General features: G+C 58.8%; 1 protein-coding gene across 1 annotated transcript in view; it reads right to left on the reverse strand.

Moving 5' to 3' along the window:
- Positions 1-323: 323 nt before the first annotated feature.
- Positions 324-27,483, reverse strand: part of WDR1 (WD repeat domain 1) — a 40,561-nt gene continuing 13,401 nt past the window's right edge. The window contains exons 4-15 of the mRNA XM_040238339.1: positions 23,315-23,462; positions 21,900-22,080; positions 14,744-14,821; positions 14,295-14,375; positions 13,727-13,960; positions 10,544-10,631; positions 8,919-9,075; positions 7,490-7,577; positions 5,560-5,670; positions 4,374-4,547; positions 2,546-2,690; positions 324-1,430 (exon numbers count right to left, since the gene is read on the reverse strand). Of these exons, the coding sequence (XP_040094273.1) occupies positions 1,324-1,430; positions 2,546-2,690; positions 4,374-4,547; positions 5,560-5,670; positions 7,490-7,577; positions 8,919-9,075; positions 10,544-10,631; positions 13,727-13,960; positions 14,295-14,375; positions 14,744-14,821; positions 21,900-22,080; positions 23,315-23,462 (1,592 nt within the window). The 3' untranslated portion in view covers positions 324-1,323. The remainder of the gene's footprint in view (positions 1,431-2,545; positions 2,691-4,373; positions 4,548-5,559; positions 5,671-7,489; positions 7,578-8,918; positions 9,076-10,543; positions 10,632-13,726; positions 13,961-14,294; positions 14,376-14,743; positions 14,822-21,899; positions 22,081-23,314; positions 23,463-27,483) is intronic.

Here is a 27,483-nt window from a genome sequence, read left to right on the forward strand (position 1 = left end):
AACATCGGAATGCATACTATTTTTTACTTCTCAAGGCAGTACCAGAAAGGTCACGAACTGCCACAGAACTTGAGCATCAGGCAGGACTGCTCTCAACCTGTAGGATACTTTCAGTACACAGACAAATTCAGGTACAGAGAAGTGAGGTGGTCCAGGACACACAGTACTGGGGAGTTGGGGCAAGAGGGGATCCTGAGGTTCCATGCCTTCCTGAACTCCCCCGAGGCTGCATGCCACTGAGACACCCAGGCCATGGGGTCCCATGTAGCTTTCCATTCCCGCCCTCCACGTGTCCCCATCACACAAAGTCAGCGATCCACAGCGAAGAGAAAAGATATTTAATAATTTCTGTCTAATCTCTTAAAGCGCTCAAAGTATTTTCACAAGTGCAAGGGGAGGGCCCGCTCTCAGCCAGCATTTTACCAGTGATTCCGACAAACGCAAACAGACTCCAAATCACCGTGCTTTATATACTTATTTTAATTTCCGCACTGGAAAAGAAAAGGAAGGTGTAAATGAGGACGAGTTAGTTTACATTGACTCCATCTTTGCCTTTTAAATTAATCTGTTCTCTCGAGGGCAGAGGATAGAAAGACAAGAAAAAACATCAAAGCACAAGAGTGAACTGGTGAGCAGGATGCCTCCCATCCCGTTAACAAAGGATCCGAAGGCCTGGAGGCAGCGCAGTAAACACTGACAGGCATGGATTAAGATACACTGGGAAAAAAAAAAAAAAACAACCCACGATTCCATTCTCAAAATCAAGCACAGAAACTGACAGTGAAACGCAGAGTTCCATGTGCGCCCGTCAGCCTGACACGGGCGCCACTTGCTCCACAGCATCGGCCCTGCTGGCCCCTCTTCTTGCAGGTACAGAAACCGGGAAGGACCCGCAGGTGGGGAGCACGAGGGGCTGCAAACACCCCGGGAGCCATGGGAGGGTCTGTGTGCTTTGGAGGCTCTGCCTCTGGAATGTTCTGCGCGGCAAGCGGTGGGTCTGAGTCAGGCGCCACACGTGGTTGAAGGTGCCCGCTTGATTTCCCATGTGCAAATGGTCAGGGTCTAAAGCTTTCAGAATTTGGGACAGACAGGATGGCCCAGCGAGCTGGCAGGTGGGCGGCGGGGGCCCCTCCCTCCAGGGGGCAGGGCCAAGGGTGGGCATGAGGTGAGGCCCCTCCCCCGGGAGGCAGGGTGGGGCGGGACCGAGGTGAGGCCCCTCCCCTGGGAGGTGGGGCCGGGGCGGGGCAGAGAGGAGTGACAGAGGCGGAACTGCGTTCACCCCGCGTCCCTGATTCGGTCTCCGGTTGGTGTGAGGAGGGCTCCTCAGTAGGCGATTGTCCACTCTTTGACAGAGGCGTCGTGCGAGGTCGTGACCAGCGTGTGCTCGTCCAGCCAGGCCAGGCTGCTCACATGGTGGAGCCGGTGCGCATCTAGGGAGAAGGAGCAGGCAGCTTTTGAGCTCTGCGGCCACGGGGACACCCTGGGCCGAGATTACCATCAAGGGTCACGGGAGAAACCCAACACGATCCTCCTGCTCAACCAGACCCCCTTGCCCTCTTCTCAGTGGGGGAAGAGTCTGGGTGATGGGAGGGGCAGTGGCCGGGCTCCTCAGCACCTACACCCGTGCTGGGACCCCTGACACCTGGCAATTAGCAGCCAGCCACTCCTGGCTGCAGCTTCCTGGTACCACCAGAGTCCTGACAACCACGAACCTCCCATCCGGGGGTGGAACTGCCCCTCCCCCCAGGGGTGCAAGTCTGTCTGTCTGTGCCTAAGGCAACAATATACAGACAACACACAGACAGTACACTGTGTTAATTCTGGTAGGACCAAGGCCACAATGAATAAAAAGGCTGAGAACACAGGCTAGGGAACCCCTGCACACAACAGCCTGACCTCAGGCCAGTGCACATTCAGTGACCTGTGACCCGCCCCCTGCCACAGCCCAGACCCAAGGACTGGACTTCCCACCCTCTACTCTGAGAGCTCCTTGCTGCATCTTGAACTTGAGTCTTCCTACAAAACCAGCACTCCTTCCTGTGGTCTGGTTTTGTTCTAAGTCTGCTCTGCTCCCCACCCTCATCCCGAACCAAGGAGTACGCCTGCCCGCACACCTGAGGACAACCCACTGTTGCCCCACCCCCACCCCCCGCCACCTGAGAAAGAGCTCTTGATGGGGGGTGGGGGGTGGGGGTGGGGCCTGACACAGAACTTTTTGAATAGTAGAGGATCCCATTTATATTCAACATAAAAGGCTCCCTGTTGGGTAGAGACTGAATGGAAAGGGACGAGAGGCCACATGAGGTGGTGGGAGGTAGGGACATGGGGACAGGAGAACTGAGATCCATCCTGGATGGACATGGTCGCTGGATGGATGCTGGGAACACAGGTGTCCTCTGCATGTCCACCTGGACCAGCAGAGATGTTTGCTGGATGGCCAGGCCTCCCGAGGTGGCCACCTCCCCAAAAGCACAGAAGGGACCCTCGGGCCCTGGGGATGTCTCTCCGGAGCTGCTTGGGGAGCTGAGGTGGGTGGGAGCATCACCTTGGATCTTGACCCTGGTCTCAGGGTCACTCAGGGTCCACACGTACACCATCATGTCCATGCCACCCGAGGCAAAGTGCTCGTTGTCTGGAGACCAGGCCAGGCAGACAATCTTCGCGTGGTGTCCATAGAAAACGTTGTTCTCCTGGATGTGGATTGAAAAGAGGTTGCAGGTCAGGGTCTGGGCCAGAGTGAGTGGGCTTCAACTCACCTAAGTTCAGGCTTCTCACCAACTCACGGACCCCTCGTAACACCCCCAGGGTGCCCTCTGCTCAAAGGCACAGACAGGAGTAGTCCAAGATCAAGCAGCAGCTGCCACACCCCTCCCAGGATCCTGGGACCCTGGGGCTGTCCTCCTAGCATGTATCCATGGGCCACACGTGCCCACTTGCCTGCAGAGCTCTGGGCCCTAGGGAGGGGACAGTCAGAAAAGTAGGAATAGAAAGCACGAGAAGGTCCTACTTGGCATGGACTGGGCCCTATGTGTGTATGGACAGAGGAAGTGGCTGCCCCCCAGACACACACCACTGCCCTGGAGCCCGAGTTGGATAGTGTGGTCTGCAGGCAGACGTCTGTCCAGAGAAGCACTTGTCTACAGAATATTCCAGCCTCGAGCCGCTATCTTACCAAACGGGTCAATGTGAACAGAAAGTTAATGCTCTCTAACTAAAGGAACGTTTTTACTTCGAGTATTCCACCTTGTTCTTAATTCCTAGATTAACCATGACTTTCAAGTTTGCCTCTTTCATTTTTTGTTGAGTCTACTCTGCAGATTACTCAGCATGCTATAAACTTGTTATATGCAAATGAAATCACTTAAGATGTGATAAACGCAGGATTTGATAAATGTGCTACTCAGGTGGAAGGAACCTCCTAGGAGGTGGAATGTTCTTAATGTTGACCGAGGTGTGGGTCGCAGTCAGAAGCAAAGCACGAGTATATACTTATGATCTCATTCATTCTTCATTATATGTAAATTTTACAGCTAAAACTAAGAAACCACTAAACTCTAGTCCATATGTGAGCTGATATACTTAATGGCAAAATGTACACTTAAACGCACTAAACAATTAGATTACTAGATGGGTAATGTTGACACAGTAAAATGGTAACGGTAGAATCTACGTGGCAAATTCTTTGGACTCTGCTATAAATTTCAAAGCTGTCCTAAGGGTTGGAAGTTGGGGGTGGGGGGAGGTTGGCTTGGTGGGGGAACTGGAGGGACCCCTCCCCCCATCTGCCCTGTGGTCCAATCACGCCAGCTCCCTCACACCCAGAGGGTGACCGGAGCCCTCTGGAGTGCAGTCTCTTGTGAAACGGGTCTAAGGCTTTCTCACGCCTCCCAGGCCAGTGCCATCGGCTGTCTTGCTCAGGGCCGGATGAGCTTCTGGGGTCCTGGCAACGGGGTCCTCTTTCACTCAGCCACTGCCCAGGGACCCCTCTACCCCGGGTGCCAGGCCACGTCTGGACGACCAGCACTCACACTTAGCAGGATCCAAGAAAAAAAAAACAACCTAACCTAAGCCCTTTGACAGAGAAGGTCCCAAAAGTCACTGGGCAATACCACCGAGGTGAAACTACCAGCCCGATTCCACAGCAGCCTCACTCCCACTCAGGCCCCTAACTTTTTGGCAACTTTGCTAGGAGCCCACAAACTGCTGGACAGCAGAGGAAGTCTCCTTGGCCCACGTCATTCATGCTCCGGGAGCAGCAAAACCGCATGTCCTGCGCACCGGCCCCATCAGTGATGACTGGGGAGAGGCTGTGGACCCCTCCTGCCATCTGTGCTGCCTGGTGTGGGGCTGGGGCAGGCGGCCCGCTCACTCACCGAGTAGCCGTCGGCAACGCTGAAGACCGTGACCACTTTGCTAGCATCACACACAGCGAGGAAGGCGCCGTCGTGAGAAAACGCCAGGTCGGTCACAGGGCCCTTGGCCTCCAGAAGCTTGCCCTCGTCCTTCAGCGTGGTGCCCAGGATGGAGTAGAGGCGGACATTCCCGTCCTGCGGGAGGACAGAGGGGCAGCAGGTCACTCCCCTGACACGGGCGCCTGTGCCCACAGACAACACGTGTGCCCTCCCCACCCCACCCCCGACTCTCCTGAAGCCCATCCTCCTGGAGGGAGGGGCCCAAGTATCCGTAAGAAGCAGTGCTTTTCCTCCCCACCAACTGCTGCCCGGCTTGGCCACATGCCAGCTCAGGTGCCAGGAGGACTACCCCTTCGTCCCCAGGTACCAGAGGACACATCCTACAACAGCAGCTCTGGTGGCTGGCTTAGCATAGTGGGCAGAATTACATGAAAACAGGTTTAATTATCTTAAAATCACATCAAACTGCGGATCCCAGCCTCCCCAACCCCAACTGTGACATGGGTGTTTGGGTGCTCATGAGACTGCCCTTTTTACAAAACTTCCAGTATGTTCCAATCAAGCGTCCACAGGCTGAGCTCTGAGAAGCACCTATACAGGCGTTAGGTCTCCAGCGAGGGCCCCTCGTCCAATGCGACCGTGCACTCAGCCTCACCATCTGTCCCATGCTCTGTACCTCATGGCCCTCCCCGGCCCATCAGATCCCCTCAGGGGCCAGGCTTCTCTCCCTGTTCTCTCCAGCCTGTCCTAGCAAACGCCCCATCTTTGTGGGGTCCTGGCACTTCTCTTCAGGGGCCAGGAGGTGAGGGGAAAAGAGTGGATGTCAGGAAGTCAGACTCGGGGAACCTGAAGCCCTCTGGCGGGCGCTGCACTGCACAGGTGTGAAGGCTCCCTGTCCCCTCCCTATGCCCACCAGGCTCCCCTAATTGCCCCCAGGACCGACGCCCAGGCTGAGGGCTTCCCTGCCCTGTGCCCCCAGCACAGCCCGCTCACTGCTGGGACCCTGGTCTCCTGGAGGGGAAGGGGGCAGCCCATGGAGATTCTCATTTGGGTGGCAGGAGGTAGCCTGGCACCCACACAGCCCTGACCGCCATCCCCCAAATCACTCAAAGATCCCAGGGCAGAGGGTGTGGGGACAGGGCCTTACCGCGCCCCCGACGGCCACTGTCTCACCGCCCGGGTGCACAGCCACTACTTCGGGCTCATAGCCAGGGTTGTCGATGCTGAAGCACTTCCTCTGGTCCTTCAGCAGAACGATCTGGGAAACACAGACAGCGGTTGGAGCAGATGCCCGGGACAGACGGCCCAGGCCCCATCCGGGGGTGGGGGTTGGGGTTGGGGGGCGGCGGCAGGACAGGGCTTCAGCAGCACTAACTGGGAGCGCCCGGGGTCCCTGCGGTGTTATTCTCTCATCAGGATCAATGGTGCTGCCCCCAACACCCGCCCGGACCTCTGTGTAAGCCATCTGCTGCTTCTGAACTTGAATTCCTCCAACTACACACCATCGGGCGTAATGACAGAGCTCTGCTGAGCAGACTGTTGGGGGTTTGTTGTGGGCTCTGCTGTGGGGTGGGGGAGGTGAAGAAGCCCAGGCGATGGGAGGCAGCACCCACCCTAAAATCTGCTACTGCAAACGCACCTGGACAAACATTCACCTGAGTCGTCAGCCCGACTCAGGAAGCACCCTTACTGCCCGGTGCCCCCGACAGGGAGAGACGGAGGGCCTCTGTCCAGACTCTGGTTCAAGTCTCAGGGGTGAGACCTGAATGTGGCTGCTCCCTGACCGAGAATCATGGGCCCCTCCAGCACAGTCTGTGGACCCTACGATCGGCTGTGGGGAGTCCTGGTCAGGATGCCCCAGAGAAGCAGGGGAACAACAGAATGCAACAGGGCAGTCATCACACCTGATTGCACGGGCCACAGACTCCTGGGAACCTGGGGACACAGGACTAGACCCTATACCCACCAGCCCCTTCTAAGCAGAGCCTCGGGTGGCTCTTCCCTGAACCCGTGAGCTCTTCCCAGTGTGACCTTCTAGAAGGGCCACGTCCAGTCTTTCCCACACTCGCTATGGCGCTCCCAGCCCTCAATTCCTCGTGCACCCCCACTGGCCACCCCGCTGTCTACCGTAATTGCTTGGCGGGAGGGCTGTGTTATCTAGGACACACAGGAATCTATGCTCCCCGAAGCAATTAAGCTCCCAGGACGGAGGAGGGGCGGTGGATCCGAAAGACAGCTCTCCGGAGTGGGTCTGTTGCTCGTGCCAACAGGGGCTCCGTTGCACCTGCCTCCTCCACCCTGCATGCTGGGACGCCCAGCCCCACCGACAGATGGCGTCTGCTGCAGAGCAGTGTCCTGGATAAAGTGGGTCAGGCCTGGGTCTCAGTCAAGGGCGCTGTGTTCCGGAAATTTCAAGAAATGGCATGTAGAGACAGACCTTCACCGCCCTGAATGAGAACCCAGGCTGCCGGGGCTAGAAGAGCAGAGGCCTCGGAGGCCCGAGTGCCACCCTCCACCATCACAGGACCTCAGGGAGGGAGGCAAGGCCACTCTCAGCCTCCTCACTTGCAGAGGCGGTACCAACAGCCTGCTGTGTACTTCCTCGTAACCCTCCCTGTGAACTGTAAGGGACGAGAAAACTAAAGCTCAGAGAGGGTGAGGAAAACGCCCAAAGCTACACAGCCAAGTGCTGCAGGGCTGGGATTTGCAATGAGTGGGCTGAGCCACACTGGCTGTGCCTCTTGTGGGCAGCAGGGGTGAGGGACCACCCCATGCAGGGCATCTGACCCTCAAGTGTGGGCTCTGACCAGGCTGCCCGGGTTCAAATCCCAGCTTTGCCCTTTGCCAGACGCAGCCCTGGGGCAGCTTAGCCTCTGTGCCTCAGTTTCCCCACCTGTGAGGTGGGGATGATGCCAGACTGATAGCGCTGCTGAGGATTCAGTAAACACGTGGGAGGCCCTCAGCACACGCAGCAGAGCTCTCAGTAGAGGGGGAGAATGGCTGTGGAGGGACGTGGGGACCAGACACTGCGCAGAGTCAGTCCGGACCTTCTGGTCAGACCCGGGTGGGAGCCGTACCTGGCCAATGCACACGACCACGGTGTAACCCCCGGGGCCGACAGCCAAGCACTTCGGCTGGACATCCAGTTTCACGACGCCCTGTCCACTGTGGAGAGAAGGACGTGTTAAGTCTCCAGGGGTGCAGGGCAGGCATAGACACACACTCAGTGAGGACCACAGCCGATTGGTGACGGGTGGGAATTCCACCCAACTGCGGCCGAAGGAGCCTCTGCCGAACAAGAAGCGAGAGGGAGGAAGGAAAGACTCCCCGACTCTAGGAGAGAGAGTCGAGATGGGGGGCTGGGATGAGGGGTGGCGGCGGTAAGAGATGAAAGCAGCATGTCCTGCGTCTGTGCCAAGGGCCGCCCCCCCGCTGCCCTGTCCTGGGTCGGGCCTCACGTGCACCGGCCAGAGACCCTGCCTGGCACTCTCTGGGTTCAGACAGAATTCAGTTCTGGTCCTAACCTCCCAAGGAATCTGGCTCGGGCGGTGAAGGATCCGCCTGCAATGCGGGAGACCCAGGTTCAATCCTGGAGAAGGCAATGGCACCCCACTCCAGTACTCTTGCCTGGAAAATCCCAGGGATGGAGGAGCCTGGTGGGATGCAGTCCATGGGGTCGCTAAGAGTCGCACACGACTGAGCGACTTCACTTTCACTTCTCACTTTCATGCACTGGAGAAGGAAATGGCAACCCACTCCAGTGTTCTTGCCTGGAGAATCCCAGGGATGGGGGAGCCCGGTGGGCTACCGTCTATGGGGTCGCACAGCGTCGGACACGACTGAAGCGACTTAGCAGCAGCAGGAGGTTCCATCCCTGGGTTGGGAAGATTCTCCTGGAGGAGGGCATGGCAACCCACTCCAGTATCTTGCCTGGAGAATCCCCATGGACGGAGGAGCCTGGCGGGCTAGTCTATAGGGTCACACAGAGTCGGACAGGACTGAGTGACTAGCACTTTCCCTTTCCCACCCTTCCACGGTCTTAACCAGTCTCCCCCACAATGTAATTAAACAAACAAATATATAACTGGTACTTTTAACAGGATGGGTGAAAATTGTCACCTTTACTTTTGGTTAATGGAGAAGGACATGGCAACCCACCCCAGTATTCTTGCCTGGAGAATCCCATGGACACAGGAGCCTGGCGGGCTACAGTTCATAGGGTTGCAAAGAGTTGGACACGACTGAGGGACTTAGCACTTTTGGTTAAAACTACAAAGACACATCCTAGAAAAATATGCACGCACAAACCAATTCTTAACAAATGGTAAACTGAAGAAAACGCTACAGAACTGAGCCAAGCGTGGTGCCTCCCAGGCTGGGTGAAAGGATCCCTGCAGCAGGGTGACTAGGCCGTGGCTCTGCCCTGGGTGCGCTGGTCGGCCCAGGCTCGGTAGCAGCAACATGGGCCCCCCGAGGGAGACTCCGCCACCGACGGGCAGCTCTCACCTGTAGTCCCGCAGCGTGAGGTTGGTGTACCGCACCGTGTCGTCCATGCTGCAGCTCACCAGCTGCCCATGCTCGTCCACAGTCATCCTGGACACCTGGTTCGTGTGGCCCTTCCCAGCAAAGGAGTCGTTCTCCCCCGTCTCAGAATCCCAGTAATGTGGGGCGGGGGTTAAGGAAGAGCCTAGCTTCAGGATGTGGTGGACGTCCTACCCTGGGGAGGCCACGGCCCATCCCCCATCCCAGGAGGCACATTAGGGAAGGGACGGTGGGCACCAGGCTAAGTGAACCTCTTTGTGCACATTCAGCTCCACATTTCGGGAAGCGGACGTTGTGATCAACCAGCAAGAGGGCATGCAGTGGGACAGTCCACCCGTCTCCAGAACGAGAATTGGGCAGGTCGCAGGACGGTGCTGTCTTACCACAATGGAGTGGCGCCTCTGTCCGAGGGGGCTCAGAAGGAAGCCCTGCGGGGACCCCGTGTACCCGGGCTGATGCCCCCTGACTCCCTCGCTCTCTCTTGCCTGCTGTCCAGCCCAATACCTTCAGTGGGAGGCGGCCTGTGCCCCAAGGACTGGCTGATGGCCACCTAGGTGCCATCTGGCAACCAGTCCCAGGCTGACCGTCTGCTCGGGGTGCCCGAGTCTGATTTGTTTTTAAGTTATGAGGCTTTCTTTTTATATCAACAAAGAAGCATTTTTGTTTGCACTGAGGACAGTTCCCCAGGAAGCTGCGGGCATCTTCTGCAGCTCATAGGTCTCAGGATGGGAGCCCCCCACCCTGCCGTGGATCCCCCAGGAGGTCAACATCGTGGTGAGTGGACACCAGGGCTGGCTGGGGACAAGCAGGGAGGATGGGATGGTGCCCGGAGTTGGGGGACACAGGGCAGGAGCCCGGTTGTACCCTCTTTTCCTTCTGTTTTGAGGGCGCGGAGGGGGACGTCTACCCTCCTCCCTTGGGGCTGCGGGGGCACCATTCCCAGGAGGGAACCCTACAGACCAGGCAGCACCATGGAGGGGGGGGGAGCGCGGGGCCTGGGAAGCCCCTCCCGGGCTGGGCTGCACAAGGGCAGGCCTCGCACGCAGCCACGATGCCTTGCCGAGCCAGGCCCTGTGGACCACCCTTCCAACACTGGCCATCCTGGAGCAGGGGGGTTGGAAGGGCTGCCGGGAACATCTTGGGGGGACCCCAAAGCCCCACACCGGGGGACAGGGCGTGGGGTCTGCCCAGCTCTGCTGTCGCCGAGTGGAAGCCACTTGAGGTGTCTGAACTTTGCTTTTCCCAATTTTTAAGACAAGGGGACTCCCCACAACAGGCTCTAAGTCCTTCCAGATCCTAATGCACATGGATTCTGCTGCTCGTGAGGGGTGAGGCCAGGACCTGGTCACGAACAGGGAAGTTCAGCAACCAAGCCCTCAAGGCTGCACAGTGAGCGACCCATCAAGTGAAGGCTGTGACCCGGAGCTGGAGGGCCCGAGTGTGGACCAGGCCACCTCTCGGCAACCAGGACAGGCAGAGGAGCCCCGTGGCCGCCAGCTGGCCAGCCTGGCTTCTGGCCTCGTGGGAACAGGAAGCTCCTGCCCCTCCTGCCAGGGCCCATGGAGCCAGTGCTGTGAGTCAAAGGATATTAATGTGTCCGTCGTGGCTCCCAGAGTAGATGTAAGACTTGCCGCCGTTCTTATGCACCGTCAGGCACTGGATGGATTTGCTGTGACCCTGTGGAGGAGACAGATGGGCGGGGTGAGCTGAGGACACGCCTGTGTCCAGCCAGTGACTGCAAACGCTCGCAGTTGGCTAAGCCCCAGGGAGAGGCCACGGACCTCCTGGGCCTGAAACACCGCCCGCCTGCCTGGGTCAGCCGCCTCCTGCTGACCCACCCCCTTGATATCTGGGTCCCTCCCCACCCAGGCACTTAACCCCGACCTGCGTGGAGGAGGCAGGAGCCCCAGCAGAGTGCCCGGGTCTGTGCAGACTGACCCAGGCAGCCGCTCCCCATCCCCAGCCCTGGAGGATAAGCCTCCACCCAGGGCTGGGTCTCCACGAAGGTGAAGGAGCAGTACTAAAGGCCCAACCCTCGCAGAAGCAGAACCCCAGGGCCCCTGGAAGGCCAAGAGAGTCTCCACCCAGAGACCCAGCTCACGGCTCCAGCTCCGTCCCTGGCTCGTGAGGATTCTTCTCTCCTGAGTCCCCTACCCTCACCAGGGCTGTAATCCCACAACCAGGGTGGTCCCAGGGCTGTGATCCCTTCCTATCGGCAACAAAGGGGCCAGAACACTCGTCTACAACCAGATGCCTGCTCCAAAGGGGGGCATTTAACCTCCCTTTCGAACTGCTTCTGAGATGGAAAGAACCTAAGAGATGGGGTTTAATCACAGCTCTTTCCCTTCCTCAGATGTAGCCAGGGCCCTCTGAGCATCGCCGACTGTTGCCACGACATGATGTGTGTACTATAAAGCAGAGACATTACTTTGCCAACAAAGGTCTATCTAGTCAAAGCTTTGGTTTTTCTAGTAGTCATGTATGGATGAGAGTTGGACTATAAAGAAAGCTGAGCGCCAAAGAATTGATGCTTTTGAACAGTGGTGTTGGAGAAGACTCCTGAGGGTCCCATGGACTGCAAGGAGATCCAACCAGTCAATCTTAAAGGAAATAAGTCCTGAATATTCATTGGAAGGGCTGATGCTGAAACTAAAACTTCAATATTTGGTGACCTGATGTGAAGAACTGACTCATTTGAAAAGACCCTGATGCTGGGAAAGATTGAAGGCGGGAGAAGGGGACAACAGAGGATGAGATGGTTGGATGGCATCACCGACTTGATGGATACAAGTTTAAGTAAACTCCAGGAGTTGGTGATGGACAGGGAAGCCTGACGTGCTGCAGTCCATGGGGTCGCAGAGTTGGACACGACTGAGCGATTGAACTGAACTGAACTAACTGCTCCTGGGATGGAAATCTAAGAGATGGGGTTTAATCACAGCTCTTTCCCCCTCCTCAGATGCAGCTGGAGCCCTCTGAGCACCGCCGGCTGTTGCCACAACGAGACGTGTATCATCAGAGAAAGGTACACAGAGTTCTCAGGAACCCTGAGTCCTTTCCACAGGGCAGCGACCCACCAGGCCTTACCGGGAGTCTCGCCCCACGCAGCCTGGGGACCTAGACAGAACCTGTGAGCAACAGGATGCCCGGGGACTTGGCCCGCCCCGTCTGGGGCAGCAAGCAGCCTTGCCAGGAGCCTGTGAGCACTGGGGCTCTCCCGTGCCCCACAGATGAATGCTGTGAGCACTGTGCACCGCCCAGCGGCCGTGTTCTAACAAGCGGGCCTGCTCAGGTGATTCGATTCTGATGTAGCTTCCAGCTCGAGCCACAGGATCACTTGGGTGCACCTTGAAAGTACCGGCCCCTCAGAGCTTCCTAGGTCTCTGACTGCATCCCGACGGGGCTGGTCAGGCATCAAGCCCTTTATGGAAATTTCCAGGTGACCTGAACATGCACTAGGGTTGAGAAGAGCTCATTTAACTCCAGCCCAGTTCCTGGGCTCACCCGCAGCCCGATATCGGCACCAAACACCCCTCGGGATTCACAAGCTAGCCACACAAGGCCTAAGGAGGCAGATGGCCTGGCCTGACCCCTGCCTCACGGGCACGGTCACCAGGAACCCGAGCCCACGAAAGCCACCAGCTCAGAGACTGTGGGTGCACACACGCTGCAGGGTCAGGCAGCTGGCAACCCAGGGACTGCAGAGTACTGGGCCCTGGGGGAGTAATTCCAGCCTAGTCTACACCCAGGCCACGGGGCCCAGGCGCCTCCCAGAGCCTGTCTGCATGGCCCGAAAGCAGCTGAGCGAGCAGGGCATGAGGAGGTGCTGACATTCGGCCCCAGGGCTCAGCCGCAGGACAGGGAGCCGCTTGAAACCTTGCTGTGGAGGCCCCTCCCTTGAAAGCATGGCTCACCCAGGGCCTCCAGGGCAGGTGAGGCTGACCCTGAGCACCCCACCCCGCAGTAGAAGCAAGCCCGCGGGTGGCAAGGGGGTCAGAGGGGGGCCCCGGGACACAGGAGTTCCCAGTCTGGCTGCGATTTCCTGAGACGCCACCATCTCCAGGGCTGAGGGAGGGAGAAGGCATGGCCCCACTTGGACGGGACACTTGGGGCAGATGCTGGTGGCCAGCTGGCCTGGGTGAGCCGTCCTGATGAGATGAGGATGGGAGGCAGGGAAGGGGGTCCTCCCCATTGCCCCTCACTATCGCTCCCTGCTGCCCACATGGTGGGCCTCTGCCCCTCAGGGCTCCACGGGCTTCTTCAAGTTCACGTCCGCTTCCAAGTGCCCACTCCCCACCACTCCCTGGTGCCCGCCCTGCCCCAACCACACGGGACAAGTGCCTCCCCACGCATTCTCATGTTCACACCCTGCATATCGTCCCGGCCCAGCTCCAAGGCCAGCTGGGCCCCTCACAACTGCGGCCACACCCCGCCACATGCCTCATCTCAGGGCTCAGCATCTTCCTCGTCTTGCCTCATGTGGGGGACACAGCCGGTGGGCTCCTAACCGAGGAAGGCTGAACCCCTCGGGACAAACGAGCCCCATGAGCAGCGGTGAGGGCCGCTGCCCTGAACGTCCAGCTTTCACAGCAGCTGAAGGGGATTTTGGCGTCTGGCCTCTCATTTCTGCTAAACTCACATCGCCAAAGCAACCCACGTCCTGCTGTTCCACTGGGCCTCCACCTCGCCTTTGCTGCCCCTTCTCCGACCGGACACCCGCCTCCCCCCCGGCCAGCCCTTGCAGGCCGAGCTCCTCCGTGGCCCGGCCTTACCTTGATGACCCGCAGGGGTTTGCTGGGGTTGTTTTTGTCCAGGTAGTTGATGTAGCCGGACAGGGAGATACTGAGGAGGTGGTCCTTTTGCCACAAGCAGCCCAGCTGCTGGTCTAGGACGTTGGAGCCCATGGTAAACGTGTTGACGACCGAGTTCACATTGACGTCCCAGATTTTCGAGGTTTTGTCTCCGGAAGCAGAGAGCAAGTGGGTACTATCAGGACTCCAACTGATCTACTCAAACAAATGGTGGTCATGGGTCAGAGCATTCCCCCGAGGGGGAAGAGACTCAGATACCGGGGCTGTGTCCACAGCCCCGGTGCCTGAGCAGGGATGACAGCCTGGTAGGTGGTGAACACGCAGGGCAAGGACAAGATGAGCATCCCAGCCATAGGCCTCTGTGGGCCACGGCACCCTGTCCCACGTGACCTTGAAGGTCTCTGCCAGCGCCCCCACTCCTGACCTCTCATCTCAAGCTTCCAACTTCAACCCGCATATGGATGATGACAAAGGCAGACAGGCCCCACCATAAGCGCAGAGCAAGCTGTTAACACGGGTCTATACTCACAGCGTAAATGCCGCCGTCGTGAGCCTTGCTTCCTCCCAGCGCACACACTTTCTCTCCCGTCTTCCCATCATAGATGAAGATCTTTCAGGAAATACAAACATGTGAATCACGTATGTGTGTATGAACACATGTATCATGCGTAGGTGTGTATGCCCGGCCGTCAGCACACTGACTGAGCTCCTCCCACTCATCCCTGCTCCACCATCAAGAGGGTTGACAACTGTGGCTTTACAAGAATTCATCAAAACTGGATGAATTTGGAGCTCCTTTAAAAGGAGACTGACAGAGAGATGGGGCTATCACGCTTTGCAGACACAGCCTCAAACTGAGTTGCATCCTAGGAGGAGGAGGGTGGGAGCTGCCCATTGAGTCTGTCTATTCTGAACCACCAGAGGCCCAAGAGATGAACGAACGCCCCTCGCTCCCCACCTCCCGGCCCCAGACCTTACCTGGCCATCGGCACTGGCCGTGGCAAATCTGTTCCCGTCGGGAGAGAATCGCACGCAGTTGACGAAGCGGCCGTGGTCCTGCAGGGAACGGGATGGTTAACCAGGGACAGGCAGCTCGGGAAAGCCCTCCACGAGCTCTGAGGCCCAGGCCACCGTGCATGCGAATGCCAGTCCGCGGAAGCCCTCCGAGCTCGGCAGGAGCCCCGAGCGGACACGCCAGGAAGTCTGGCTCAGCCCCCGGCCTCAGCAGGGCCCATCTCTGCCTGCCAGGCCTCCCTGTTGTGACGTACGCGCTCCCCAACCTCTGCCGACAGAAACGTGGCCCTCCCTTCGGCTCTGAAGCCCACTCAAGCTCAGAACCCCTACGCTTAGTGAGGCTGCTACTATGAGGCCTCGGTCCTGACTCCCCAGAGCCTGGCCCGGGACCCAGCACACAGCAGGCGCTCATCTGGGCATTTGCTGAACAAACTGAGGTTTTAAAGAAATTAAACAGTGGTGATGACCTTCCTGGCAATGAGAGTCTGAGGAGATGTGACCTCCAGAGGTGATTCCATTACCTAAAGGAGTAAATGAAGTCATTCTTTCCTGGGTCAAGAAGGGTCTGCATCAGAGAGTGATCCTCTGAAAACCCCACAAGCCATCAATCCGAAGCCCACCCCCCGCCAGCATGCATGAAGCGACAGGTGTCGTCCGTTCTCCTAAAGGTGCACAGGTCACCTGCCCCCGTGGCCACAGCCGCCCCACCTGCAGGAAAAGCAATTCGACTTAACGCAAATCCCGGCCGCCGCCAAGGTAAACTACTGACAGTTTTAAAGCCTGAGCTGCTGGGTCAGGAGTTTCACGTGTTTGTGTATAAAGTTTATGGGTTGACTTGTCCTGAAGAGATGGCTTGAAATCCCAGGACCTGTGAACGTGACCTCACTGGAAACAGGGTGAGATGATGGCCCCTGAGGGTGGGTAGGCCCTGACCCAACACCACGGGGGTCCTCCTGGGGGGAGGGAAATCTGGACTCAGCACAGATACTGGGGGACCACATTGAAAGTTGTTGCTGAACCACGGAAGATGCCGGGATTCTTGGCCTCCGGAGAAGAATTCAATCTGGGCCAGAGATGAGGCTTGATTGCTCAGAGCTTTTGTGTAATAGAGTTTTATTAAAGTATAAAAGACATAGACAAAGCTGCTGACATCGACATCAGAAGGGGGGCAGAAAGAGTACCCCCTCGCTGGTGTTAGCAATGGAGTTATATACTTTTAATTAGTTATTACAGTGAATCAAAAAAATGTCTGGAGGTTGTAAAGACCTCACTAAACCCACTCCCATAATTTACATTTTAAGATAACAGGATTAGCCAGGTTTTTTTCCAGAAACTGTCCTCAAGCAGGATACATTGTTATATAATGCTAAGGAATGTAGAGGGGAAAAAAGTTTTGTCGTTTTCTCCTCCTTGAGAATTCCAGACCCCTCTCTCCTTGGGGTCCCCTGGACTTATCAACCTGACTAGGAACTGACTCTCAGCATGAAGATGGGGGCAGAGACTGGGTTACGCACCCCCCACTCCAGGATGGCCTGTGTTGCCTTTTTTGTTTATCACGTCCACTTATCCTGCTTCTCAGGCCAACCTTTCCGGCTCTCAGGCTTGCGTTCTGAGTTAGTTGGAGAACGGCCGTCTCCCAGCGGGCTCGCGATCCATCAAAATGAACGAACTTTCCAAACTGGGCCCTCTGACTGCCCTTCCCCACGACCGCGGCTCACAGTCACCCCACCACTTTGAGACCCCCTGGGGAACCTCGGGTACCCTTCTTTCCCCAGGGGACAACCAGGCTCCGAGCGGCCCGGGTTCTGGGAACCCAGGTCTCCGGTTTCCCGTGCAGAGCTCTGGCTCTTGGCCCTGGGCAGGAGGCAGGCAGGCTGGCTGGCCAGCTGGGCAGGGAGCCCGGGGGTCAGATCCTTAACTCCCCAGGCCCACGGCCAGCAGCCTGCCATCCCCAGGGCTGTTCAGGACGAGTGCTGGGAGGGCGTCTCTCAGTCCTCCCAGAACCACCCCGTGGGGATGGAAGGATGGACAGGCAGAAGCGGCTCCTCCTGCACGAGGTCAAAGGAAAAGCAACCCAACCACTGCTTTGCACACCTGCCCACACGTCTGGTCCTCTCGTTCACACCTCTACTGGCTGACCCCGCCCTGCTGTTCTGGGTTCCTGGGTGGTGAGGTGGGCGAGGGAGGGGGGTAGGCCAGCCCCCCGGGTCCCTGTGACTGACCCAGCATGCCAAGAGTGCCCCGCGGTGGAGCAGATCACGGGGCCAAAGTGGGGGCTACGCTGGGGGGCGTGAGGAACATGCTATGAACCAGTGGGACCCTGGGTCACCCTACAATGCCATCTCGTCCAACTCTGGGTACCGTGGTTCCTTGAGACAACAGGACTAACCCCTCACACACCCAGCTCAGAGGTCAGCATGGTCACCAGGCCTCCCCCCTGCCTGCCTGCCACCCTCAACACCCCCGGGCCTACAGGGACATCACACGTGTGGATCCGTCTGTCATCTGTCGTCCCACCCCTGAACCAGGCAGGCTGCAGGCAGGGGTCAGACTGGACAGGGCAGACGTCCCCCCGCCCGGGACCAGGCGTTGTGGCTTTAGAAAGTCTCCCCGTCAGCTTTTCCTGCCACTGGAGCCAAGAGCCCAGATGAGTGGGAGACTGATGTCTGCTCCTGAAAATAGCCAATTTAAAGGGAGGAACAGTGAGCAGACCATTAACCAAAAAAAAGGGGGGGGGGCTAAAAATAGCCTGTTTCATGGGGAGGGGAGGGGAGGCCAGAGGACAAAGGAAGAATGGGCTGGGGGAAACATAACAGAGGGTTCAGAAGATGGAGCTGGGCTTGGGGGCCCCAGATCCCCTAAGGTCCTGGAGGGGTGGCACCATCCTACAGGCTCCTGGGGTGCGGGCCACCCAGCCTCAGGCGCGGCCAAGCCAGAGCTCTGGTTGGGGCAGTGTCAATGGACCCTCCCAAGAACCTCCCCACCATAATTACCCCCCACCCACCCTGCTATTACCTGTGCCCCATCATTACCTCCCCCACTGTCATTATACCCATCATTATCCCCCCCATCACTGCTGCTCCACGACCCCCCCCACGACCGAGAAACCCGAGACGGGAGCCACCAGCAGTAATTAGGTAATGCGCCGAGTCCAGTCACTGACGGACACAGAGCCCCTGGGTTCCACGGAGCTGACCAGCCTACCAGCTCGGGTGTCCCCAGAGCCCGCCCGGGCTTCACTGGCCTCAGCGGGGTCCTGCAGCAGGACTCCTACCTGCACGCTGAAACCCTGGGTCACCTGCCCCTGATCCCACATCACAGGCTTGCAAAGGAACCAAACAGCTCGGATGCCCAGGCCCACTGCCCCCACACTCCCTGAGGGCAGCAGGTGCCTCCGTGGTCAGCACCCCAGGAGTGGGTGTCCATCCTGACCTGGAAGGCTGCCTTGCCCCCTTCAGCCCACCGCCCCCTCCCAAACCTGGTTCCCTCTCCCTCTTCGAGGTCAGGACCCTCTGCTAAGTGTCCAGAGGGGCAGCACCACGTTCCTCCCCCACCTCTCCAGTCGCCCTGCACAGACCTGCCCTGAATGACCACTGGACCTGATGGAAGAATGAAAAGGCTCCTTCAAACCCTTAGGCCACTGACCATCCACGGAGCTTGGCTGGGTCACCCCCTGCCCCACTGACCTTCCGGCATGACCCCCACGGACATGCACACAGCTTTCCGAAAAGCTGGCACGAGCGTGTGGTGGTTAAGGACAGCTCAGGTCACCAGTGTGCCCAGGCCAGGGCCAGTGCAGAGCAGGCACCTGAGACACGCTTGAATGCAAAGGTGTTTTCTGCCCTGTCATAAGGACACAGGAAATCACAACAGCCTGGAAACCTCACACATTCAAGCTCAAAGTTTACATGTCTAGGAAGGTGATACTCACAATCACAGTAGACCGAGGCTCTAGAACGAAGTGCAGCTCCTCCCACTGGGTGATGTGTAAGACACTCAGGGGCCAGACTGTGCAGCCCACCTGGGCGAAGGGGAGGCCAGGCGTCCCCTCCTCAGCCAGGGTGTCCTCTGTTCTCAGAGGCCTGGGGAGACGCAGTGGGGCAGTTTCCAGTCCCAGATCACACAGCCACAGTCTGACAAGCGGGCCTGGGGCAAAGAAGGGCCCCAGTGCTTCCTGCTCTGAGCCATCATTTCATCAGGCACACATACTATGGAATGGACCGTGGACACCGTCACAGAGGTGTCTGCTCCAGGACTGCCCACCTGCCCACCTGATGGAGGCAGAAGTAGAGGCTGGAGAAGCATGGAAACTCACCAAGGCCACAGGTGGCCAGGTGCAGACACACGGGAGCTAGAGATGCTTAGCGGGCCTGTGACCACACATCCAGATGCACCTAGCCCAGGAATGCCCTCAGCAGGAAGAAGGCCCCGTGGGAGAGACAGGGATGGGCAAGGGCCACCTGCCCTCTTTTCAGGCCACCCGGAGGGCCTTGAAGGGGAATCTAAAGCCCTGGGCACAGGACACTGCTGCCCACGGCCTCTGTCGCACAGCTGGTCCCCTGGACTCTGGAGCCACCTCCCCAGGTGGGCTGGGGTCAATTTCGGGGGGAATTGGAATTGCAGCACCTCCACCCCGTGCGCCTGCAGCCTCTCAGCCCATTTCAGGTTCAGACAAACAAGGACGGCGGGCCGGGTGGGAACCTGGACCGGCTGCCTACGGTTGGGCATGACTCAGCTTTGTCTCCACTCTCGCTCTGCCAACAGGAGAAGGTGGTTTAAACAAACCCTGAACAAGAAGGAAAAACAACAGGACCCCTGCACTGCAGGTGGACGGGCGGCCACCCCACGTGTTCTGTAACGCTGCTTTCCTCCCACCCGGGTCCAAGCCCCCTGGGAGTTGATCCGGAACACCAGTTACTCCTTTTTGAGGCAGCAACTTGAACTTGACGCCTCTGGGCTCCTCACGCTCACGGCCCCTAAATGCGGTCAGGAGGAAGATGGCAGGAGCTGGAACGTGGACCAATAGGCGGCCCTCATGTTACAGATTCACGCTGGGGCCGTGAGGGTCGAGACCAGGCATACACGGAACAGTCACAGGCTGACCTTGCTGTCAGCCCCTTAGGAGACATTTTAGGAGGGTGTGGGGGACCCCGAGCGTCTTCCTATCCTTTCTGTTCGAGGCCAACTGAGCCTGTTAGAATCTTCTCCAGCAGAAGCCCAACAGCTCCTCATGGATACTCACACGTCCACCAGCGCCTTTCCTTTCGCCCTAGCCCTGGGGCTGTGGACGAGGGCTGGCCTCACCCTGTTACCAGGGGGCGCTCAGAGGCAGGGCCAGCCCACCGGCTGCAGAGCTGGCCAGCTGTGGTGCTGGGCTGCCACCCAGGAACCCATTCTTGGTCCACAGCCCCTTTTGATCTCTGACCCCTGGGGTGAGGAGCACAGGCTCAGGTCAAGTCTGGAAAGAATCCTGGGTCCACTGACCCCACCACCACCACTGAGCTGCTGGGTCTAACCTACATCTGCAAAGAGCAACTAAATCCTTGGATGGGTTGGGGTGGGGGTGGTGAGGGGTGGAGGGAAAGGAGCCCTGTCCACCCATAGCTCAGCCAAGTAAAAACAAACACAACTGTGTGTGCAGGGTGTGGGGAGCTGGGCGGGCTAGCTCCACAGGGATGAGCTGGGAAAGCCTCTGGTTGCCACGGAAACCTCCCCTCCTTCCTCCGTTGGGCACTGCGCAGGAAGCCCAGCTACTTGACTCAGCATGACTCATCCGTGCTCCAGAGCACCTTATCCCGCTCTGGAAACATGACCTTGAGCACCACCCCACCACGACCAGCAGCCCTGGGGGGGCCAGCCTCTGGGAGGTGATGGGGGTGTCGCGAGGGACTCCAGGTTGCCCACCCTAAAGGGCAGAGGAGCCGTGCCCACTGTGCCTCCCAGGCAGCCAGCCAGAGACCCCACCCGGGGGCCCTGGGATAAAACTGACCTACTTTACCACGAACAGGGAACCTAGACAAGCCCCTCTGCAGCTGGGCTGAGACTCATGTACAGAAATGCTGCCTACGGCCCGGGTCCTGTCCCCAGGACACCCCAGGGGCCTGCCAAGAACCCTCACCACCACTGGGCCACGCCCTGCCCGCTCTTCATGACTCACTGCGTCATCACCAGAGTTTACAGGACTCCTCAGCGAGCCACTAACATTCTGGACACGTCCCTGGACCTTGGCCAAGCCCAGCTCAGCTGCCTCCAGGGGACACAGCCGGCAGTAAAGGGCCGAGTGTCCTCCACTCTGCAGCTCAGCGCGGTCACGTCCACGTCTACCACCAGGGCTGACGGCCTTGCAGTTTTCACAAGAGACCCTGGGAGGGCAGGTCTGGACCACCCATGGGTGGTCCGTGAGACTCACAGGTGGGCCGTCCACAGCCAGGTGCCCTTCCTTCTATACTCCAGCCTCAGACCCCCCAGGGCGGGGAACGAACCTTGTGGGCCGCTCTGGACCCGGGGAGGGCGCTGTGCACAGCCCAACTCCATGGCTAAAATGCTCTCACGCCCATGTCCCACGCCCATCTTGCAGATGGATAAAGTGAGGCTGAGAGAGGGTCTGGCCCACGTGCAAAGCTGCTGGGACCAAGGCCCTGCAGTCATTCCTACAGAAGGCTGTGTGATTCCACTCAGCATTTAGAGCACGCCCCCACAGGCAGAGCACCCAACTCTGCTCACCACGGGTCACCTTTGGGTGTGACCCTGCCCTCATCCATCTCCCAGGAGGTGCCGGAGGGAACAGACCCAGACATCCCTGGAGCTCACCTCCTCTGCCACACTCGTGGGCCTCACACTGGCACAACCAGAGGGCCGGCTGCCTCGGGCCTGGGCTCCCCTAACAGGGCCCCTCCGGGCCAGACACTCGCCTGGTCAGAGGTGTGCCCCCCTGCCCAGTACATACGTGGTCCCAGGGTGAACCTGCTCCCCACCCACCCCCGAGCGCCAGCAAACCTGGCATGAGCGCTGTGCACGCGTGACCTCCTGCCACCAGCGTCTAACAGGTCTAGATTCTGCTGCCTTCATGCACAAGCCACAAAGCTCCCCCTGAAACCACCCTCCAGAGACGCTCACTTACGCCGATCGTGAACTTGAACTTGAACGGTGGCCCCTCAAAGAACGCGGCACAGTTGTCGTCGCTGCCGGTCACCAGGCGGTACGGCCGGCTCTGCTTGATGTCCACGCTGTTGATGACTTTGTTGTGGCCCGTGATCTCACCCACGGAGGAGCCGCTGTCCCACAGGAAGACGGCTCCGAACCTTCACCCAACGAGAGGAGCCACAGGAGAGAAACGTCAGGCCTTGCCAGGTCACTGGGACAGGCAGCTGTGTCACTAGCGACCAGGGGCAGGGATGCCAGCGGGGTAGCCCTGCTCACGATTGTGCATCACACGTGCTCCCAGAAGAACCAACACACTGGCACCCTGGCTTCATTTGAAATGCGGGAGAGCTAGCGGAAGCGGCCCCAAGGGCCCCTGGGAAGGGACCGGGTGACCGTGTCTTACAGCCCAGACTCAAGGAGCCCCCGACGTGAAGATGCCTCAGAAGCACCGGCCAGCCGAATGGCTCAGGGTTCACCAGTTTCATGGCTGTTTTAATGAGGGGGTCAGGGGAGTGACGGGGGCTGGAGGTTGGAGGTGGGGACCAGGAAACACACCAAGTACTGGCCCCTGCTCGAAACGAGACGCCGCCCTGCAGTCAGCGAGCAGTCGGCAGTCAATGAAAATGTGCTGTTTGCACTGCGAGCTATGACTCAGTGAAGAAGGAATTAAGACCAACAAGGATGACGTAAGAGACGATGGAAGGATGAATACCTATCAGGATACCCGTTAAGACAAAGCCTGAGTAAGAGAAATGGAGACAAGTTCAAACTGCTGGTCGGCAGCAGCGGGGCTGAGGATGGAACCCTGCCTGTGCCTGGAGCCACACACCTGGAGCAAGGTCCAGATCCTGCTGGTCAGCGGCCCTGTGAGGGCAAGCAGCTGCCCAGGGCCACCTGCCCAGCGTCCCTCCTCCCTAGGAAGGCCGTGTGGAGTGCGCCCACCTGGCGATCACATCCAGCATTCCCCCCTCGGCAGGTGTGGCGGTGGGGAAGCTTCGGGGAGGAACCCCAGTAAACACTCTAAGGAGCCCCCACGGTTTGACCTGCTCCGTCTCCCTGTATCTAGAATGTGTGCAGGACAGCACGGGTTCCAGGAGGCGAAGGGCCGAGGATGTCGGAAAAAAGGAGGTGCCTGGGCCCAGAGACAAACCTGGGGGCCCAGAGACAAACCCGGGGGGGCTCCCTGCGGTGACACGTGGTCTTCGGATGTGCACTGCTAAAGCCAGCCCTGTATCGAAGGCCCAGCACGCAAAGGACTCATCACGCACGCTGCCACCCCCAGTCCGAGCCGCACCGACGTCACCGCAGCCCTCCCACCGGGGTGCCCAGGAGAGAAAGCCAAGCAAGGGACATGGACGGGGAGAGGGGGACGGGGGCGGAGGCCAGACTCACTTCTCCCTTCCTTCCCCGACCACAGCGATCCTCTTACTGTCTTCCGTCCAAGCAATGTCCTTGATCTTCCCAGCGAAGGGCTGGTACTCATACTTCAGCAGGTGCTCCTTCTGCGTTGTGTCCCAGATCCTCAGCTTCCCAGACACGTCTGCGGGCACAACGGGGCGGCGAGGGCCACGCTCACCTTGGGGCTCCGGGCACGCCACGTGGTGCTGCCCGCGGTCCCCAGGCTGGTGGGCTGGCCAGAGGCTCTGACATCCATCAGGCAAGCAGCACTCAGACGCCATCACTGAGCCCGCTGCCTCCGTGAGGACCAGCACGGCGTCCCAGCGTTTCCCCAGGGATCACGGGCCCTGCACAGGCCATCAGGAAGCCCAGGGAGGCACGGTGGCACCCCCCGAACCCTGGAAGCAGTCTGATTTATGACTGTATTCCTTTCCTTGAAGAGGGTCGAACTGGCACACGGACTCAGAGCAACTTCCTTTAACACTTAGGAGCTAAAGATCCTCATTTGCAAAACTGGACGTCTCTCCTGTGTGGGCGCTGCATTGACCAGTGGAAACGAGGGGTGCTCCTGTGCCCTGCAGGCCCTGCTCGTAGAGACAGGCACCCTGCCAGCACCGGTGGCTGAGAGCCTCCCAGGAGACACACAGGTCGGGGCTGGGAGGGATGACACTCCAGGCAGAACCTGATGCCAAGCTGGTTTCTCACTGCAGCACTTGCGGCTGATTAGTGATAAAGCATCACCGCCTCCCTGCCCGCCTCCACCCTGACACCCAGTTCCCAGCACCAACCCTGACACGCCCCTTCCCAAAGGAGCAGGAAAGGCAGAGTGTTTTACAGGAACTCTCACGGCTAGGGGCTCAGCCCCACGTGGGTCGGGGGTGGGGGTGGGGTGGCGAGGGAAGTCCCTTCCCCCAGCAGTTCTGTTCACCCTGCTTCCAGGATGCCTGGCCACTTCACTGAGCATGAGGCCCAGGGGAACAGCCACTGTCTCCTGTTTGGGTCCACTTGAGGGTGGACATCTGCTGCAGACGCGACCTCTGCCCCTCACGGCTCTGTGGGTCTAAAACACCCCCTACGACTGCACCCGAGGTGGGATAACCTGCCACCAGAGGGCTGTTGTGCCGACAAAGTGAGCTGACACGTGCGAAGTCTCAGACCAGCCCCCAGTCCGCTGCAGTCTAGACAAGTTAGTCTTTAACTGGTCAGTGGGTTGCCTAAGGTTCTGCAGAGGTCACTGGGGACCCTGCCTCTGCGGGCGCACACTCGGGGCTCCCGTCCGGCCGTGGGACAGCTGGAAGGGGACATGGGCTTCCCTGGGAACAGCACGGATGAGGGGGCCCTGGTCTTTGGACCGGTCCAGCCGGACAGCCTGGCACACTGCCCAAGGTGAGCGCAAAAGCTGACCCGAGTGAGTTAAGCCCCTTAGCTGAACCAACGGGCTGGCAGGGAAAGGCAGAAAGGGGCAGAGGCTGGAGAAGGGAAAGGTATACTGCGTGTGCAGGAAGGACACGTACACCAATGCTCACGTACACCAATGGTCCCGTGCTCACGTGTACATGTGTGCTCACATTCACCCACGTACCAGGCCGTGCAGTCCCCACGCTCAGGCCAGCCCAGGGTGCTACACGGAGTTATGGAGAACACAGCAGCGTCCGCAGCACACGTCAGAAACAGTCCCACCCCTAGTCCCCAAGACAGCAGAGCTGCTCTCCCCTTCCCCAGGCTCAGGGGGGGACCGCCTGCCCTGCCCTCAGCTCACTCTCCCCTTAACAGGCCTGGCATCACAGTTCTTCTCCACCACCTGCCCCCCGACCCTGACCTGGACCATCAGCCTCCTCTGATGGGCCTGCTACATTTAATTTTTTTCAGGAGCACTTGGGCTGGAAACAGACAGAGGGGTTAGAGAACAGGCATGGCCCCATTGGCTGAGGGCAGCCCTAAGCGGGTACCCCTGGGGACCAGGCCCCTGCACTAGGCCATGGGGGTACAGCACAGACCAGGCACCTGCTTGCAAACACAAGCACGCATCCAGTGCTGCACTCACAGGGCCACAGAGCAGAGGCCCACAGTGCACGGGGGCAGACAGGGCTCGGGTAGGGCTCCCTCCCTCCACAAGGCCTCCTTCCACCATCCGGAGAGGGTCTCTCCCCAGACAATAAGCTGCACCCAGGAAAGAAACAGGATCTGCTCACAGTGAGCCGGTGGCCCCCACCTCGGTGTGGGGCTCACACCAGCATCACTGTGGTGTCAGAGGTGGAGACCCCTATGCAGCCCCAGCAGCCTGGGAAGACCCCCTAGAAAGGTAAATCAGGCCCTGGAATGGCTCTACCCTGAGGACCACCAGCCAGGAGCGAGGGTCCCCAAAGGCATACGCTGCTGTCTGGTTTAGGGGCTGGGGGACTGGGCTCCTCACTCAGGCCTTCCGGAAGGTTCGATACTTTACCTGAATGTGGACCAGCCAAACTTTCGGGAATCTAAAGACTCACAGATCTGAGGCTGGAGCCCCGTCTGAGAGTGACCGCAGGATTCCTGAGGTCCCAGGACCCCCAACCCCACCCTGGACATAGCAGGTGCTGGGTAACCCACTTTAGCCAGAGAGCACGGCACCTCTCCAGCTCCATGCTCTACACACAACATGATCTTTAGCCCAGGGCACTAATCTCCGTGCAGTAAATGTTTCCTGGTCTTTGCTCCATTCAAAGGACCAGCTTGCTAGAAACATAAAGCACACCGCCCACGGCCTGCCAGCTCACAGCCCCACCCCACTCACTTCCCCACCAAACCCGGGAGCTTGCATGAGAGGGAAAATGTGAGATGGAGCCTTTACTTCTGCGGACTGTCCTTTGCAACGGTCTCTGTACCAGCAGGCGAGGACCGTGCTTCCTGCTGGTTCAATGACGTGCCCCAGGACCAGAGGACAGGCCTGGGCTCGCGAGTGATTCAGCAGCTGGGCTGCGGCTCCCAGCACCAGACCCCTGAGCTGCGCCAACCATACCCCTCTCCCAAGAAGACACATTTCAAAAGGCACCAGGGCCAAATCCTGGGCTTTAAATGAAGAGGCACTGTGCTGGCAAGCAAAGCAGGGCCAGCGGGGGCGGGGAATCACAGGGCTAGAGTAAATCATAGGATATAAATTAGAGCAAGTTTTACAGATGGAATCAAGAGTAGGTCTAAACATAAAAATCATTAAGGGCCCACTTCGTGCCAGCTCCTGGCCGAGCCCCACACACACAACCCTGGGCGGCTGGCATCAGCCGTCAGCGAGCACGCCTCTCACCCCGGAGTGTCCCAGAGTTTCAGGGACAGACACCCAAGCACATGCATTGCTGCCTGGGGTCCTCCCCAAACCAACCTGGTAGGAACTAAAGCTCCGGTTTACAGACAAGGCAGTTAAATTAAGGCCCAGGAAGGTGAGTTATTTTAAGGAAGGTTTGCACAGGTAGGGGGACTTCCCTGGCGGCTCAGCGGTAAAGGAGACACAGGTTTGATCCTTGGGTTGGGAAGATCCCCTGGAGAAGGAAATGCCAACCCACTCCAGTACTTTTGCCTGGGAAATCCAAATCCCATGGACAGAGAAGCCTGGCAGGCTACAGTCCATGGGGTTGCAGAGATAGATAGGACAGAGTGACTAAACAACACAGCTAGGAAGGGGCAACCCCTGCAGGGACAACTCGACGCCGCCTGCCAGGCACGGAGAGGGCAGTGTAGATGAGCGGCCACCGGTATGTACGATCCCTGCCCTTCTCCACTGGCCACTGGTCCGTTCAGCAATTTGCTCACTTCCATCCCTCTCCGGGGGGGAACTGACAAGACTCACATCAGCTCATGCACTCGGCCCTTCCTGGGGCCTGAGACCTGGCTGGACGCAGGCAAGGCTGCCCGTCAACAACTGCTGAGTGTCCGAACCGATGAATGAACGGGAGACGCAGGGGGAGCCAGTCTACCTTGTGTGCCCCACCTTCTCAGTTGCAGACACCACAGCATCAGGGTGAACCCAGCCTCCTTCACCATGGTCATCTCTGTCCCTCCTCTTGCCCAGCCTCCTCCCACTGAGCCACACAAAAGTCCGGCTGGAGGGAGCCAAGACCCCGACCGCCAAACAGAATGAGTGCTTGCTTGAGGCCAGAGTTGTGCTCGGTACAGGGAAAGGGGCAGCAGGGAAA

The sequence above is a fragment of the Oryx dammah genome, unplaced genomic scaffold, assembly GCF_014754425.2.
Source record: "Oryx dammah isolate SB20612 unplaced genomic scaffold, SCBI_Odam_1.1 HiC_scaffold_3, whole genome shotgun sequence".
NCBI classification, from domain to species: Eukaryota; Metazoa; Chordata; class Mammalia; order Artiodactyla; family Bovidae; genus Oryx; species Oryx dammah.